Source organism: Theobroma umbraticum, unplaced genomic scaffold (genome assembly GCF_002168275.2).
Source record: "Theobroma umbraticum cultivar Fairchild unplaced genomic scaffold, ASM216827v3 scaffold_20.0, whole genome shotgun sequence".
Classification (NCBI taxonomy): Eukaryota; Viridiplantae; Streptophyta; class Magnoliopsida; order Malvales; family Malvaceae; genus Theobroma; species Theobroma umbraticum.
The window spans coordinates 5,075,849-5,095,291 of record NW_018397266.1 but is presented as its reverse complement, the minus strand read 5'-3'; the positions used below and the strand labels follow the sequence as shown (position 1 = coordinate 5,095,291).

At 31.6% G+C, this 19,443-nt stretch overlaps 1 protein-coding gene across 1 annotated transcript in view; it reads left to right on the top strand.

The window, feature by feature from the left end:
- Positions 1 to 11,286: 11,286 nt before the first annotated feature.
- The window catches only part of LOC110423173 (type 2 DNA topoisomerase 6 subunit B-like), a 14,283-nt gene continuing 6,126 nt past the window's right edge, over positions 11,287 to 19,443 (top strand). Inside the window, exons 1-13 of the mRNA XM_021437326.2 lie at positions 11,287 to 11,377; positions 11,519 to 11,621; positions 11,960 to 12,043; positions 12,143 to 12,169; positions 12,583 to 12,691; positions 12,766 to 12,841; positions 13,542 to 13,562; positions 14,061 to 14,257; positions 15,118 to 15,262; positions 15,424 to 15,617; positions 15,751 to 15,880; positions 16,745 to 17,009; positions 17,406 to 17,455. Coding sequence (XP_021293001.2) covers positions 11,342 to 11,377; positions 11,519 to 11,621; positions 11,960 to 12,043; positions 12,143 to 12,169; positions 12,583 to 12,691; positions 12,766 to 12,841; positions 13,542 to 13,562; positions 14,061 to 14,257; positions 15,118 to 15,262; positions 15,424 to 15,617; positions 15,751 to 15,880; positions 16,745 to 17,009; positions 17,406 to 17,455 — 1,437 coding nt within the window. The 5' untranslated portion in view covers positions 11,287 to 11,341. The remainder of the gene's footprint in view (positions 11,378 to 11,518; positions 11,622 to 11,959; positions 12,044 to 12,142; positions 12,170 to 12,582; positions 12,692 to 12,765; positions 12,842 to 13,541; positions 13,563 to 14,060; positions 14,258 to 15,117; positions 15,263 to 15,423; positions 15,618 to 15,750; positions 15,881 to 16,744; positions 17,010 to 17,405; positions 17,456 to 19,443) is intronic.

Genomic DNA, 19,443 nt, shown 5'->3' with positions numbered 1-19,443 from the left:
TAATGGACTTGCTGCCAACCATTTTGACACATCAAAATAAAAATAAAACAAGAACAGAAAAATCAAGAACAAGAGAAATGTTGTGTTCTGAAAATTAACATAAACACTTAAGTTCCTATCAACTACAAAGGCGTCTAAATTCCTTATAATCTACTTGTTGTATAAAATAAGCTTTACGGCTTAACAACTTTGCCAACCCTCTGGTGTATCTAGCGATCTACTCTCGTAAAGTGCAAGATGAAGTTAGACGTTGGCTTCATTGTATCCTTAAGGTTATTCGCATTATTTCCTATTGCATACCAAGTGGTAGGGGTGAAATAAATCTTAAAGATAACGTCTATTGAAAGGCTTGCCTTGAAGTCAATTTTATCGTTCCTTGAATTTCATATAAACTCCATTTGCACCAATAATTTTAAGACTTATTTTCATGGTGTTGGAATTCAAAATGACTTCACTTAAAGAAATGGCTACCAACATTGTCAAGTTAGATGGCTTTGAAGGAGGAAACTTTATTTAGTGGTAGAAAAAGACGCACTTCCTCCTTACAACTCTCAATGTTGTTTATGTTCTAAATACACCAAAACTAGATGAAGAATTTGTGAATCAAACTCAGTTGAGGCAAAAATGGGATAATGATGGCTACATATGCATGGGACACATTTTTAATGGAATATCGAATGCATTGTTCAATATGTACTAGAATGAAGCTAATACAAAACAACTTTGGGATAAATTGGAAGAAAGATACATAGTCGAAGATGCAAGTAGTAAGAAATTTCTGGTTAGTCATTTCAATAACTACAAAATGGTTAATAATCATTCTGTTATGGAGCAATTACCTGAACTTAAACACATTTTAAATAACTTTGACCAATATAGTCTTTAAATGAAAGAAGCTATGATGGTATCTTCAAAAATTGATAAGCTTTCCCCCTTATGGATAGACACTAAAAAAACTCTAAAACATAAGAAAGAAAAAATGTCTCTTGAGGACCTTGGTAATCATCTTCAAATAGAAGAAGATTATCATCAATAAGAAGTCAAGTAAGATGAAAACGAAAAGAATTCTAATGAAAAGAATCTCGAAACTTCAAAGGTCCATGTGATGGAACACAAACCATCATATAAGTCGGTTTTACGCAATAAAAGAAAATATTCCATTAGTATGAATGACCAAAGTTATAAGATCAAAAGGAATAATAAGGGGCTATGTTTCTATTGTAACAAACTTGGACATTTCAAGGTAATGTAAACTTTTGAAAAACAAGACACAAGGTATGAAAAACAATAAGTTTATGGCTATGATTTCCAAGGTCAATTTTCTCCAAGATAATGGAGCATGGTAGATTGTCACCAATGCAACTAATCATGTATTTAAAGAAAAGAGTTTTCTCAAGACTTTGGAAGCAGTTAATGATGGAATCATGTTGTAAATGGGAAATTCTTCCACTACACAAGTGAAAGGAAAAGGCATCGTGGAACTCATGTTTACTTCTGAAAATATACTTGTACTAAACAATTTATGTTATGTACCAAAAGTTAAAAAGAATCATGTGTCAACTGGTTTGTTGAATGAATATGGCTTCAAATTAGTAAATGAAGCGGATAAGTTCATCTTTATGAAAGGTGGACAACATGTAAGAAATGGATACTTATGTGAAAATATGTTCAAGCTTAATATTAATAAAAATACTACTAGTTCTACTTATATTGATTTCTCATTTAATGTTCATGATAATAAAGAACATTGTCTAATTTATGGCATAATAGATTAGTCATGTTCATTATAGAAGAATGCCTGATATGGCTAAACTAAAGTTGATACCTAATATTAATGGAAATAATGATATGTGTAAGACATGCATCGTTACTAAAATCACAACAAGTTCATTTCCTACGATAAAAAGAAACTCCAAATTACTTGCATTAATACTTTCCAATGTTTATGATTTGCATAGTACTCCATCTATTAGTGGAAAGAAATATTTTATAAAATTTATAGATGACTTTTCTAGATATTGTTATATTTATTGCATGCTAAAAATGAAGCAATTGAGAAATGTAAAATCTATAAAACTAAAATTGAATTGCTTTGTGAATTGCGTATCAAATGTTTACGAAGTGATAAAGGAGGTGAATATTATTATCTCAAATATTTTGAGTCCACTGATATAATTCATGAGATTATTACTCCATACGCATCAAAACCAAATGGCGTAGCGAAATGTGATAATCAAGTTCTTATGAAAATGGTCAACGCTTTGCTTTCTAATTCAGGTTTGGGAAAAAGATTTTGGGGTGAAGCCTTATTAACAGCTTACCATATACTATATAGAATCCCAAGAAAAAAGAGTAAAACTACTCTTTATGAGCTATGAAATAAAGAAAGCCAACTTTAATTATTTAACAGTTTGAGGATGTCGAGCCATAGTATAAGTTTCAGAACCAAAGAAAAGGAAATTGGGTGAAAGAGGAATTAAATGTATATTTATAGGATATGTTGAACATAGGAAAGCATACTGTTTCATGGTGGTGGAGTCCAATGATTGATATTCCATTAAAAGAATCATAGAATCAAGGGACACTATCTTTAATGAAACAAGCTTCAATTCAATTCCAAGACTTAAAGAACTAGTAACGGAAAGTGATAAACTTTTGAAAAATGATGAGGAAATTACTAAGCTTCGAAGAAGTAGAAAAATTAGAAAAGCAAAGACATATGGATTTGATTTTCTCATATACTTAGTAAAAGATACAAGAGAAGAAACATATGAATATTTACCTTACTGTTTTAATATAGAAGATGAAGGTGATATTCAAACTTATCAGGAGACAATAAAGTCTCAAGATGCTTCATTTTATAGAGAAGTAATACAAGATGAAATTGACTCGATAATGAGAACCACAACTTGAAAGTTGGTAGACCTTCTCTATAGTTCCAAGCCAATAGGCTATAAATGGATTTTCAAAAAAAAATGAAAGTTGATGGAACTATAGATAAATTTAAAGTAAGGCTAGTGGTCAAGAGCTTTAAATAAAAAGAAGGTATTGATTATTTTGATACATATGCACCGATAGCAAGAATTGTTAAAATTAGAGTGTTGATTGCATTTGCATCTATATATAAGATTGTAATTCACCAAATGGATATTAAAATAACATTCCTATATGGTGAATTAAATGAAAAGGGGTATATAGAACAACTGGAAGGGTTTGTCTTTCTTGGTCAAGAAAGGAAAATATGTAAGTTTGTAAAGTCCTTGTATAGATTAACAAGCGCTTAAACAATGGCATCAAAAGTTTAATGAAGTTATGCTAGTTAATAGCTACAAGATCAATCAATCTAAAAAATATGTCCATAGTAAGTTCTATAATGGCAGAGGTGTTATCATTTGTTTATATATTGATGACATGTTAATCTTTGGTACTGATTTGGAACAAATGGAGGACATGAAAAGGTTCTTGTCAAAGAATTTTGACATGACAAATATAGATGTGACGGATGTTATTATTGGTATAAGAACAATGAGAGAGAATAACAGACTAACATTATCACAATCTCATTACACTGAAAAAATTGTAATGAAATATAGTAAGCTAAATTGTACGCTAATGTCTACACCTTATGATTGTTATCTAAGGCTAATACCCAACAAAGACAAGTCAATAGCATAAAATGAATATGCAAAGGTGATTAGATGTCGAATATATGCTATAACATGTACAAGGTCAAACATTGCTTTTGTGGTTGGGATGCTAAGTCGATTTACAATTAATCTAAGAAAAGAACATTAGTATGGAATTCATAGAGTTCTAAAGTACTTAAAAATACAATGACTTATGGCATTTGTTATTCAAGTTTTCCTTTAATTTTAGAAGGATACACAAATGCTAGTTGGAACTCAGATAGAACAAATCTTACTTCTACTACTGGTTGGAATTTTACAATTAGTGGGAGTGCTATCTCTTGGTGTTGTAAAAATAATTTTGTTAAATGGACTCCACCATGGCGATTGAATTTATACTTTAGCATTTGCCACTCAAAAAGTGAAACGGCTGAAGGATTGACTCTATGAAATTTTGTTATGGCTTAAACCAATGGCACTAATCTTGATACATTGTGACAATGAAGCAATGGCATCAAAGTCATATAATCAAGCATACAATAAGAAAAGTTGATATATTGGATTTTGACATAGTATTGTAAGATAAAAAATTATTGATGGTATAATCACTATCAGTTCTGTGAGGTCTTGTGACAATTTAGTGGATCCGTTTACCAAAAATATGAAAAAAAAACTTAGTGATAAAGACCTTAAGAGGGAAGGGTCTCAAGCTTGTTAACTAAATCTCCAATGATGGGAGCTCCTCTTGACACTTGTGGCTGACTTGTCAGTCTTAGGTATTGACCATTATACGACATGGATGATTGTAAGCACTAATTTATATTTTCCATCCCCAGGATTATAATGCTTGGTTTTCACAATATGTAAAGTAAAGTTGAACAAAAGTTCTTAATAGACCCATAATATGTATATGTAAAAGTATTATAATTACGGGGTACTTCTGATAGGGGCACCTAAGTGAATGGAAGTGTGGCTACTTCTAAAAGTTGAAGGCTCGACTCTTACAACATTCATGAATGGATGTAAAACACAAGGCCATAAAACATGTTGGCAAAACTAGAAACAAAGTGAGCAATGAAGCTTGTGTGTGTTAAGTGGCCCGACTAGTCAAATGAAAAATTGATGGTTCAATGCTTGGTCAAGCACTCAATTTAGACTAGAACCAACCACACTTACTAAGTGAAGTGAAGGTTCCTATGAGATACTTTCATTTTTACAAAAGATTTCCAAAGTTGTTGGCATTTGAAAACTTTGAAAATGGTGGGAGATTGTTGGTGTATTTTCAAAATAAAACGTTGCCTCACATAATGGAAAGCTATTTTAGCTCAAAGGTTATGTCACACAAAGTAACGTAGTGTGACTATTGGATTATAAGTAGGTTTTTCATGTAAATGTTTATGTTTGTTGGTAAAATGACATATTAGAAAAATACCTCTAAATTTAAAAGTTATGATATAATTGGAAAAACACTATAGCTCAAACGTTTAGAAATAAAAAGTGATCTTTTCATATTGTAGCTCAAAGACTATATCTTATGGAATGCATGGTTATCCTTTTATAAGGTGATTATTAAAACAATACCTTTATCCAAGAGTTGTGTTTTACAAAATGCAAAAGGAATATTTAAAACAAAGAGTTGTCTTGATAAAAGGGTTATATCGTTGAAGAATAGACACTTGGAAGCCTATATAAAATACTATTGTGAACCATTTTGATACATCAAAACAAAAACAAAACAAGAGTAGAAAAATCAAGAGCAAGAGAAGTGTTGTGTTTTAAAAATTAATATAAACACTTAAGTTTTCATCAACTACAAAAGTGTACAAATTTCTTATAATCTACTTGCTACAAAAAGTAAGCTTTGAGGTCGAACAACTTTATAAACCCTTAAATGTATCTAGCGATCTATTCTCATAAAGTGCAATATGAAGTTAGACGTTGACTTTATTGTATCTCCAAGGCTATTCGCGTTATTTCTTTTTGCATGCTAAGTGGTGGGGACGAAATAAGTCTTAAAGATAGCGTTTATTGAAAGGCTTATCTTGAAGTCAATTTTGTCAATTCCTTGAATTCCATCTAAACCCCATTTATACCAACAACAAACCTATTTATGTGATAAAACTAACTTTAGTTTCGATACATGCCAAGAGTTATGGTGTTAAGTTACATAATAAAAATAAATCTCTTTATTATTTTTCAAATATTTTAATTAATGAAATTAAAGTGACCAATTTGCTATCTTATTGTGCTTTTTTTTACTATAATAGCTACTTTTTTTTATCACGTATAACTCCATTCGATCTAAGATTTTTATTCAAGTTTTTGTTAGAATGAGCTCAAAAGTCAATCACATAGATTGTAAAAGGTATTCATTGTCAATTAATATATTATGACATTTTGTCATGCAGCAAGAGGTATTTTTTTATTTATAAGTTGCCTTGTAATTAGTTACTTTAACTTATGAAGATAAAGCCCTAAGAATAAATGTGCCTTACAAAAGAACTATAAGCGAGTTTTAATTGTGAGATCCTTGTGCATCAAAGAACTATTCCAAAATAGTTCTTAGCCATTGTATTATCAAGATAAGATATTAATAATGCTTAAAAGCTAGTAAATGTTATGCTTTTTACTTGTGAAGTGAGTAACTGATCTCATAAGTTAAAGAATAGAGATGCTTGGAGCTAACATGTGGGTGTTTGCATAGGGTGCAAATTCACTAAACATCACTCGCCATGAGAAGCCCATTTGGTAACTCACTCTAATGTCTGTGGAATACTTATCGTGTGTCAATCGAGTAAATACTCTATAGATTTAAGATATCAGATTGTCTTATGTGTGGAATATTATACTTTGACTTCATTTCTTTGGGTCCTAATCAAAGATGTTTAAAAAGGATGAACGTTGGGTATAACATGAAGTACATAAAGACAAATGAGTGGTCAAAATAAGAATCATCACTTCCAGTGATTTAGGAGACATATTTTGCTTGTTCTTTGTTCACATTAGCCAAATGAAATCCTTGGCCAAGATGGCTTAGAGATTAGGAAAGAAGTTTCTTGAGTCTCAAATAGAACCAGTGGTGAAGCTTAAAAAAACTAACGTAAAAGGATATAAGAGCAAACACAATGCCATGCTCTCATTCCTTTTGGGATATACATGACAAAACAATGAATTACATAGATGAATTATATACTGAAAAGTTGTCAAAGAACCCTTTGACTCTTCTAACAATTGGGTAGTAATGATGTGTTGCTAGATACAGCTCATGGTTTATAGTATTCAATTTGTGATATTAAGGTCACTTAAATTATAATTGAATATTATTGCAAACATATTAGAAACCTAATGGGTCACACATAATAAGTTACACTAAGAATTAAATTGGGAGTGTGATGATTTAAGTTGAACTTCAATCACACACTAAGTAAGACTTAATTAAAATTAGTTTAATTAAGTACGAGATCAATATTATAAATAGTTATAATATTGAGGCTTTTAATAAAAACCAAGGCTGGTTTTAACCTAGGTATAAAACTCACTTTTCAGTCATTATTCACGAAAGTTGAACACACATTAAACCTAATTCACTCTAGTCTCCCTTTGAGAGAAAAATTTGGAAAAACGCTCTTTTCCTTTGACTCAACTTAAAGCAAAAGAGATAATGAATGAAAAAGACAATTGGTTGCCCACATTGCTAGCTTATTGACATGGTTGAGAGACTTCTTTTTGAGAAGGATCTATGGCAACTATGTTTGCAACCATTGGAGATCAAGTAATTGAGTGGCTTGAGATCTCTTCTTTTTTTATGATATATTGTGGGTTCAAAGAAGAAAAAGGGATTACCATCATGATCATGACATCGTTTGGCTAGGTAATATTATCTTTCAGAATACTACATTTGTTTTGATTGTGTTACAACACCAAAGAGATCCATGGGATACGACATAAGAAATTTTGATTTGATTTTATTTATTTAGTTCGTTGTGTGTGTGATTCGATCACACACTTATGATGTTTTCTTGTAGTTTTGGCATGCATAGGTAAGTAGATCGAATGAGAACAAAGGCAACTTAATAACTTTAAAAGCCTAAAACTAAATATTCAAATGAGAATTTTTATTATTATTATTAAATGCTTATTGTAAACAACAAATGAAAGTCATGGTTTTATAAAGATACTCACATAACAAAATTTTTGTGTATTTTTTAGAAGAAATTGAAGTTAAGAAACAAAGAGCAAATGAGGAAAGACGAAATCATAAGTGGATATTATAAATTGAAAAAAAATTATTTTATATATAGGAAAAAATGTTACCATAATTATCATTATTATTCGATACGTGATATGTATCGTACGATATAATACAATACTAGTAGAAAACAATATGTATTTATAGTTGTATCACTTTTGATTAAGTATCGAAAATATACCGCATGATATACGATATGTATCTTACGATATGGGAGGTATCATATAATACAGTCGATACACTTTTATACACTTAATTCTAATAAATTATTTAATTTTTTTTTATTTTTTTGAGATGAAACATGAAAAATTATATTTTATGAGTTTTAATATTTAGATTTTAAACAAAAAATTACTAAAAAAATCGAATTCCCTTTTAATTTCAACATGAAAAATGTTTTTTAATTTTTAATTAATAAATGAATGTGAAAATTTGTATATTTTATTTGAAAATCTTTATTATTAAGGAATGTGTTGGGAGTTTAAATTAAAAAAATAATCTTTTTAGTTTACACATCATAATCTTCAACTCTATTAAAAAATATAATATTTTTTAATTTTTTCTTTATTTTACATATATAAATATTATTTATAATTAATTTTAAAATTTTTTATCGTATTGTATGATATGATACGATATTCAATACTAAAAAAAAAAATTTCGATACGCAATACGTATCTCGATTTAACAACTATGACTATTAATAAGAAATAGTTGAGAATTAATAATATTGTGAGAATTGAAAAGTGATAACAAATTGAGATTTATTAGACACATAATTAGCAAAGTAAAAAAAATATTATTTATTAGTTATTTTAAGTATTTTAAAATATTTTTAATAAAAATAAAATAAATAATTGAGAATTAATAAGGTTGTGGAAAATAAGAGAATATTATTATAAAATTATGACACTTATGAAAATTTGTTACCGATCCTGAATGAGAAACAAGAAAAAATAATTTGGGTCCACTGTCGAGATTGCCTTTTTATTTTGTTTTAAAAAAATTGTATACATCCTCATGATTCACCCGTAAATATATATATAGCATTATAACAAGAGTAGAAGTAGAATGACCCTTCGGGGAAGTTGGTTTATCCCTTTGAAACTGATTTTCATGCAATTTGTTAAGTATTGACTAACTTTGATAGCTTCAACTGACGCTGGCTTTGTTAGCAACTTAGATTTGACTAGCATGTGTGAACACACTACACAAGCAACATTCATCATTGACTTTATCTCATGACCTGCCAAATGCTGAGGCAGCAGCTTGGAATGGTTTGGTCTTCTTTGTTTTTTTGGTTTTTACTTCAATTTCTCTTTTGTTTTTTTGAAAATAACAACAGAGAACACATTTAGCATTATGTTTATTTATTAAAAACATAGAAAACAAAAAGAATATAAAATTTCTTAAATTGTTTGGAAGCAAAAATGTTTTTTTTTGTTGTTTTTGAAAATAATATTTTCATGTATAACATTGTTCGTAATTAGTTAACTAATATTTTGATTACTTAATTAGGTTTTATTGTAGTGGTTTTTTTTTAAATTTTTGTGTCTTTTTTAATAATAAAAGCAAAAGAAGGAGTTTCGATATAAAATAAATAAATAATATTTTTGAAATAGTACAAATAATATAAGTAATTTTTTTTAAATAAAAAAAATACATGATTCTACTTCTATATTAGAATTGTCCATAGGCTTTGGTACTCATCCAAACTCGAGACAGAAGTTTTAGGCCCAAGCTCGACCTAACTTGGTATGAGAGTATCTTATTAATAAATAATATGTTTTATTTAGGTTTAAATCTTAAAAATATTCTTTAATATTTTCATGATAAATATAATGTAAATGGGTTAATCAAGTTCAGACGCCACCTTAGTTTTTCAATGTGTCAAGTAGACCTGGACAATCCGTTCCGCCCATGACCATCTATTCTCTATGTAAACTAAGACAATTAAAAAGGAGACTAATTAGGTTTACATCTTAATTACGTGTGCATTTTTAATACGTTATTTACTTTTTATTTTTTCTTTTGTTCTGTAGTAATTTAAAAAAAAGTAATAAAAGTATTTATCAATTAAATGAAACTTAATTATAAATTATTCATGGTTATTGTACATAATTCTAACACTTGACAAAGAAAAATGCTTTTTTGTTTCTTTTTTCCTTGGAAAAAACAAAATATGCGTGCAAAATGCGTTGAAAATGCACAAAGTTGTTTTTTCCTTGGAAAAAGAAATTAAAAACGTACATGCAAAATGCTTTGAAAATGGAAAATGCTGTTTTTTCCTTGGACAAGGAAATTAAGAACATGCATGCAAAATGCATTGAAAAAATACAATGAGACACATTTCTTTATTATTTTAACAAATAAGCGAAGCATTTTGATTAAAATGATTATAATTAAACTTATTAAGTACATGATTAATGCATCTTTATACACGACAAGTCAAGACAATTCTGGCTTTTGAATCTCGGGCACGAGGTTCGGCGCAACAGGGAACCATTTGTCTGGAAAGTAGGCTCCTACTTTCCTTGATTGCCAATAATCATTAATATCTATGTGCTAGAATGAAAAATAATTGGGTTATTGAGTGATTATAGGTATTTATTAAAATTAATTAAATTATTATTTTTTAGTAATAATATTGTATTTAATTTATTTTTTCACCAAATTAAAAAAGAAATAATACCTTAACTAAAGTTCTATTTAGCCACTAATTAATATTGATGTTTCTGAAGACAGAAAGCCTTTTTGATGTTACTAGTCTCTACCCACGAACGCATCAACCACATCTTGTCTTTCTTTCTTCCTTCCTCTTCTTATATATATATATATATATATATATATATATATATATATTTGAAAAGAGGAACCAAAATATTACATAACAATATTATCTTTTATTAGCAAAATAGAAGTAGAAAAAGATGGAGGCAAAATGAAGAACAAACCGAAGTGAGACAATGACTTCTATATCCCTGGATAGGTGACTGTTTACAGACCATTTTTATATATAAGCATAGATATATTTATTTGAAGAGAAAAGGTTAGAATTGATTGCGAATTGTTGGTCAAAAATTTCAACCCAGACTTGAAAGTCAAAAGTGCAGCCTACATAAAACGAAAGAATGCTAAGTCTCATTCACCACCAAGAAAATCTTTTCAATTTTGCTTTGGACTAGCATTCAGTTGTTTTCAATAAATGTACATGACATGACAGACACTTTGAACCATGGAGAAAAGTTTTACAAAATAAAAAACTAATAACAAGCTCAAAAATAAAACAGAATTTAAATTAATGATTGGGCCCAAGCGGCGAGACAACCCAAAACTCTCTTTTGGCCCAGCTTTTTAAATTTCTTTTGTAAATTCGAAATCGATTTCTGGAAGTGACCTATAAAACAAACACTACGCGAATTTGAGCTCGCGAGTGCGCGGGAGTGTGCGTTTGTGTGTTTCCGAAATGAATGTTTCTTCGTTTCAGAAGCTTTGCATTCATGTCAGTTGCAAATTGGAATATTCACATTTTGGTTCCAGATTTGGTTTATCGATCTTTCATTGTTAGTAATCTTCTGTTATCCACCCTAATTCCGTACTAATTTTGATTTTCTTTTTCGCTTTCATTTTTGTATTTTGGCAGTTAATTTCTTCCGCATTTCAAAGATGTCGTTTATCCGAAGATCTTTGCAGATTATCAGTCGTTCTCAAGAGCTCTCCGACTACTCCTATGATTCAAGTTTCAAGTGAATACTTCCTTTGATTTTTGCCTTATTTTATTCCGCTTTATTTGCTTCGTTTTTTAGGACGTAATATGCACAAAAATTCAAAATAATCTGCCTTGAATAAATGCATTGAAAATTTGAGAACATGCCATTTAGAAGTCGAAACGGTATAGTTTGGCTGTTTTTGATTCCAATGTGTTCATCAAAAGCACTTGAAATAAGATTTTAAAAAAGATAGGAAGGTGTATGCAAGGCAAATCCGTAAATGTAATGTTGTTAGCAGAATTTTAGTTAAAATGGTAGAGATATTTTATATATTATATATTTATTAATTTATTTATTTGTGTTTCAATGAGCAGTATCAGATACGGGCATCGGTAGTTGCTTGGAGGAGTTCCAGGACCTGAAATACACTAGAGAAGGTATTGGAACCGAAAAGTGGGGTAAGCAGAGGATGACCAGGGCATGCTCATTTGATTCTAGACGTAAAGATCCGGAAACATATATAAATTTGATGATTATTTGTCTTTATCGTGGCGCAGATGGGTTGCTCTCTGTCATAACTACCTGTAAGTTTTTCATGCCTCGGGGTTTTTTTCCTTGCATTTAATGGACCTAATGAAATGTACATGGTTAAACGACTTAAATTTTGACTCCCAACTTCTCCGCTCCTTTTTTTAAGGTTATATTAGGGGAATAGGGAGTTAGAACCCTGGACCTCCTTTCATGAGGACTGGCGTGGTTACCACTAGGCTATGCCTTGGTACATAAGGAGATTACTGCTGTAGGGTTGTGTTTCTGCTTCAAGTTTACAATGCTTTGTAATACGTATTTAGGGATCTGAAAATTTGATTCATTCAAATGGATGAACAACTTATTCTAGTGCCTGAGTTGAAAATTTTAAGCTATCAAGATAAGAGGCATATGTTTTTTTCCTTTTCTTTCAATTTCTTGCCATCAATTCTGTGTCTGGAAGTTGCAGGCATTAGTGATAATGAGATATATCATTATCACTTAAATCTTAGAGAAAGTGTCTCTGCCAGAAGGCTCACTAGGCTGCCTTCAAATCCTAAGAATGGTGCAAAATTCAGGCATGCACTTTACTGAAACTTTTGTCTGGTTTTAGATTTTATAGAACTTTATTATTTCATCTGTTTATTTTCAGTGGCACTGAAGTATGTCTGTCCATTTCTGACACCGTTGATGTCTTGCTGGCAGAGATCAATCACTTCTTTCAAAAGGTTTGTTTGTATTTTTTGACTGACTTTATTTTTGGATCACAATATGCAAATAGATTTTCGTGGACACATTTTTCTCCTTTTTTCTTTCTGTTATTTGGTTTTGGCTGTTTAGTGCAACTTTAGAATAGGCAGAAATCCTCCAAAAATTATGGCTGATCCTAATATGAATTTAGAAATCCAAGACTCTATGTTTGTTTCACTGCTGTCTCTGGACAATGAGCCTAATTACTTAAATCAGCTTGATAAAGAATCATTAGACAAAGCCATAACTTTGTGGATAAATCAAATCAAGCAACTATGGTGATGTTAGAATGTCACCTTTGTGACTGTAATATTATTTTGCTAAGGTATTATTTCAAGAGCCTCTTTGACAACGCTTGAGAAATTTCACATAAGCTGATAGAGGCAATAAATCGCTGTTGGCAATCATATGCTAATATGCAAACAGAAAGTTGAAGAACTTAAGATTCAATTCATCAGGTTCTTGATTTAAAAAGGGCCCATATTGGAAAGGTTTTGTAAGAGACCGTCATTCATCAATCTTCTACAGTGGACCTTAGAAGTTTCCCACAGATGTGTCTTCTCATGATACATGGAAACTGCTGTGCATTTTTCATTTTTTTACCTGTGTGGATTTTAATTTCTGCTGCCTTCTCTCTCCTTTCCATTTACCAAGTCCAAATCTCTCTTGGTTTTGCAGATGCTTATTCTAAAGATCCCGGTAAGTTCAACTACTACTTCGATGCCTTATAATCTGTAAAATGAATGGTATGGTCAAAATTTTGTATTTCAAGGAAACTTTTTTAAAGTAGCTGAGGAAAGTAACTTTTTCCAGTTTGGGTGACCCATGGAAAACTGACTGGATGGAAAGGAAATTTTCTAAAATGCTCAAGCACCGATTTCTTAAGTAATCTGAAAATCTTTGAAGTTTCTGAGATATCATAGGACCTTATGGTGATGAGGCTAGCAATGAATTTTCTTTAGTTATTCTGTTATAAATGGGACCAAAAATGGGCCCTTGACATTATTAGAATACTCTTTTCTTTTGTCTCTGATCTTGTGATGAAATTTTAGTTTCAATTAATAGCTTTTTGGAAATCATTTACTATTTACAAGTGGAACTTAAATTCATATGGAAAAATGGAGAAACTGAGACATCTGCTCTACCATTATGAAAACTTCCTACTAAGGAATTGACTAGATTTGGATTTTTGACCAGAATGTTGCTGCTGAGCTAGTGATTGAACGAGGGGATGTTCTTGGATTGCAATGTGAAAATGTCTTTTTAACAAATGAATGCAGTTCTTTGCACTTTTCAACCTCAAATGTTGAACGACTAAAGTCAGGCCTTGAAGAATATGTATTAAAGCATGGAAATAGCTTAAACATTAAATGTGACTCTTGCTTCTGTAGTAGGTAAATTCAAGCTGAATTCATTTTGTTTTCTGTTTTGAAGTGACTCTATATCCATTGATTTTGAGCTGGAAAAAATTTTGGTGTGCTTTGATCCAACTAGTGTTTTAAAATTACTTTATAGTAGTTGACTGCTCACTGCTGACCCAACACATAAAGGGAATGTCTTGATTCAGTCAAACGACTTGAGGTGTGCATATTTACTTTTCACCCAAAATTCGAGGTTATATTTGTTACTACCAGTTGCCTTTCATATTTCTGTTCCAAACTTCCAATTCTTCTTACAATTTTTAATGCCCATAAGTTTTGGCCCCTGAATCACTTGCTTGTGGTAGTTGTCACTATTAAGACATGGCCATTAATTATTACAGGGGTGGTGCATCAGGGTCCCTTTCTCTTTTGTTGCACTATTTATTGGATTGCCAAATGTTTCAAGGGAAGAGGATGGGCCTTCGACTGATTTACAAATTTTGCTTGATATTCATACTTCCACCTAATATTTCTGCCAATTGTTTAAATTTCTCTATATATACTGCCATGGATTTATGCATGCGTGCATCTTGATCTATTCCACTAGAGTTTTGGAGGAACTTGGTTAGTTCTTTTAACATGACCACTTAAAAATGGAGCGAGTGAATTGTATTTGAGCTTGGTTTTTGTACTTATATTATGTTCCTTATTTGGTGGTTAAGAATGCGTTTGCCTTTTGCAGTCTAATTTTCTATTTTGTGATTTCAATGTGGATTTCTTTAGGGAAATTTGTATGATTTGCTGCTCAGTTATGTAGTTATATTTCCAGGAGTTTGTAACCTAAGGCTACATATCTTCAATCCCCTTAACAAGTATATTTCCTTTCCTACTAGGGAGCAACTTAAGATCGGCACTGGAGTAGCTTGCAGCCTGGAAAGCCATAGGAATTCCGAACTACTGATGGAAGCAGTGATTGTAATTAGTGAAGTTTCTGAGTTAACCACTCCTTGCTTCAGGTCATGCAGCAATAAAACAGAGGTTTGCATCTGAAGTTCAACTCTGACTAGCACACCTAAACACTTCAAAAGAAGAGCTTTTTGCTCTGTTCATTTGCATTAACTTTGTTGTTGGGGATTTTCATTTTTTTTCTTTGAATATTTTATAATTAAGTTGATTTAATGGACTATATCTATCTCCAGGTTCTGCATTTTAAAGACTTCTCACCATGTTCAGTATCCCAAGCATCCCTCAAAGCATTGACTACCATTGACTGGAGAAATTATGGGTTAACTTTGGGGAGTGTTGTGGATCAAGGTGACCATGCATTGATAGAGTGGGAGAGTTTACCCCCTTATCTTCATATTGATATGGCCCTCCACTGCTATCATAAGCAATATCCAATATCCAACATCATATTAAATGATTCAATTTCTTCATTGATCATGACCTTTACCCCTAGATGCTCTGCTTTTGTGGCTTTTTCTTGTCTCTGAAAATGCTAGATATATTCCTTGACTGGTTGCCAAGGTCATGACATTGCCAGGAAAGTATAAAACGCAACCTGATAGACATCTTATTAAAAAGGCAGTCAAACTTGCTTTAGATGATTTGAAGGAGAAACATACAGGGTTTCTTCTAAGTGCACATGCTGTGAAGGTAGGTAATGTGATCCTCTTGGAATAAAGCATTGCTAGAAATATATGCTTACTTGCAACTATTGGAAACAGTTTAGTTTATTGAACAAATGTAGCTCAATGCTCGGATTAACTTGGTGTTTGGCTCTCTATTCCTAAAACCTTATGACCAAGTTGTTCCCCTATCTACTCCTAAAGAGGAGTTGATTCTCATAAAGCCTTTGTCTTTTGAAATTTAACCTTTACCTTTATGGTTGAGTGATTGGTTGTTATTAACGTTATCAAACTCCATCTACAAAACATTATTTTGAATTAATCATGTACATTGTGTAATAAATATGAACCTATATAAAAGCTGCTAAAGTTCTAAGTGCTTGTTCATCAGTAGGTCATTGCCTTTTGAGCATTCTCTCTGGGTTTCCTTTTCTTCTAAAATTTGATGTTAGGATTTCTCTCTCTCACCTCAATCTGTCTCTCTCTAATGTTTGCTTTCTGTTTATAAATTAGGCATTGATTCAGCAGTAATCCCTTAAACTGCTTATATTATGCTGTTTTTATAAGATACATTTTCCCCGGGAGTCCATTTAGAGGGGAAACGGAAAGCGAAATGGGCTTTGTCTTGAATGGACATTATTATTATTTTAGATAAGTTTTCTATGAACAAAGCTTCAACTTAATCACCTGTGTGAACTAGGAACTTACAATGACAAGAATATCTGTATCTTCCTAATAAATATGGTTATTTTCTAGTTTTTCATATTTTTTAAAATTTATTTGCTCCAAATAATGGTTATCTGGCATGCATGGTATTCATGATTAATTTAAATTTTGTGAAAATTTGATAAAGTAATTTATCACATACATAACTTGTTGCCATGGAACCCAGATTTGCAGTTATGCCCCAGACCTTGCAAGCACAATTGCTGGTCTCATCTTGTCATCTAGTGACTCAGACTTCCAAAGCGAATGCATCTCACTTCTTGGAATGCAGTCTCACGAGATTGTACGGGAAGCCATTGAAGATTGTATCGAGAAAAAGATAATCTCAGTCATAGAGACAAACGATCAAAAACCAGAGAAATGCAAAGGGGCTGCACTTCTATTTGAAGATGACTGTCGCCAGGGCCCATATTTTGAGGAACATGAAGAAGGTGAGGATGTTTTTAGTTCCCCAGATTGAGGATATTGTGCTTTAGCCTTATGCAATTAATTCGCTTTCCTGATACTTACGCTAATCTTTGAGAATTATGTATCATTGTTAAGTGTAGGTAAGGTGTTTATAGGATAATAGACGAATCATATGCAGCTTGATTATGTGAGGTTTATAGTTTGCACCCACACATAACACTTGTGTTGAGCCATGAAGTCAATGAAAAAAAGGGCTGCGTGTGAGAAAAGAAGAAAAAGGCAGGATCATGGACTGATCGAAGGGTCCTTTAATGTGTGCCTTAATCGTAAATGCTCAATGAATATAGACAGGCAATAGGAGAATCCATATTGCAAACAAAGCTTAGGCTCAAAAAGGTTGGTTTTATGATTGTATGCAGAGAAATGGTCCAGTCTCACTGCAAACTACCGCGTGTATGGTGAGATAGATGTAAGCTCCATGCACTAAAACCCAAGGAGGGAAAGGACCAAAAAGTTTGGTGTCGTTTTATGTCGTTTTTTTAGTTGGTTCAATTCTTTTAATTCTGAACTGAACTGATGAAAAGGATTATTATATATATAGACATCAAAGGGTGGAGAATTTAATCCACAACCAATGCGTTAGATAATTATCTTGAAAATTATTTTGATTTGGAAACGTGGAATTTTTTTTTTTCGCCTTCTGTGGTTCTAAAAAAACAATGGTCCTTTCTGAGGTCACTTTTAAATTTTGGCCACTTGGCTTGGAATAATTTTTTTTAAAATTTTTAAAAATGATTTTAGCCATAACATTTTCCCCAAATTACACTTCTCTCCTCCTGCCATCCACCTTATTGGCGTTGTTGATGACGCAAGGGCAACAAGATTGCACCGTCAGCTTTGCTAAGGGAGAAGAAGTGGGACAAAAACAAAAAGAGGTGCAAAATAAAATAGGTAAGAAAAAAGGGGAGCTGTATCAAACTGCTCGGTAAAAAAAGGGAAATTAAATTAAAATGCTCAGTTAAAAAAGAGATAGGAGTTTGGCCTCAAACTTGTTTAGGAAAATCAATAATTCACATGAAAACTTCTCGCTAATAATCTTCGTATTTTATTATAATTCAACAAGGTACAAAAAATATTAGTCAATATCATAAAAATCACCTAAATATGTATATCACACGAATAAAGCTGTTAGCATAATTCCAGACAAAAGCAGTATCAATAAAAATATTATTTGTATAACCATATATATTAAAATCATTATTATAGAGTATATATTTTCTTGACTTTACAAGATAATGGCGTGTACATAAGTATTCAAGAGAAAAGCTCTTACAGTCTTTGATACTAGAGTTTATATATATGACTAACGCCACATACTTTTATAAATGCTTAAGCATATATATATATATATATATATATATATATATATAATGTGTCCAGGAATCGAGTCCGGAGTGCTCAATATGAAAATATAAAATGTAGAGATAGATTTGAAATCAGAACAATTGTTTGAAATCAAAACAATTGAAAATGATTTAATTTGGATATTGATATTTGAAAATTTATTTTGATGTTGGAATACAAGAGTTTTCCAGAGAAAAAACAATCTTCTAAGAATCAACTCCTATCCTGAAAAACCTCCCCCTTTCCTAATAGGCTCGAAGGGATTTATATAGACGATCCCTTTACATTTGCATTTCATTTTTCACATTTGCATTTCATTTTTCTTTTACATTTGCATTTCATTTGTCGGTGTGATGACCAGTACTGTTTGCTTTTGCTGCTTTTGAGGGCTGCAAGCTTTTGCTGCTTTTGAGGGCTGCTTTTGCCTTTGCTGCTTTTGTCGGCTGACCGATACTGTATGCTTTATGCTTTTGCTGTTGATCAATTAACTCTCTTTTCTATTTTCTTTGTCTTCTTGGGGGAATATAGTCCTCATCTTGGGATAGTCTGGTAGTTGCCCTAGATGAAGCTGAGTCCTCATCCTCATTTTCTTCTTCTTCATCAGAACCAAGAGAACTTAACATTTCTGTCATGATCTTCTTATATTCTGACTTGGATTTGGCCTGAGCTAATCTGGCACTGGCATTGGATTTAGCTTGTAGAAACCTAGAATTCTCCTGGGAGGTCTCTATTCCTTTGCAAAGAGTTGGATTCCTTTGGAACCATGAAACTAAGTATTGTGGATTGTACTTTCTTTCATCAAATTTATACCATCATTTGGTTTTGAAGATTCTGATGACCATAGGAGCACCAGTATGGACATCATTATTATAAGCATAATCCCAGGAGGTTATCCATGAGATAGTTAATTTTGAGAAAAAGTGTATTGATGTGTGCAAACTTGCCTGGTCTTCTTCAGGTTTAAAACATTTTGAGAATTTTTCATAAATTTCTTCAATCTTTGGTGGAAGAATTTCTCTTAAAGGACCAAACCAGTTCCACCAGTGAGAAAAC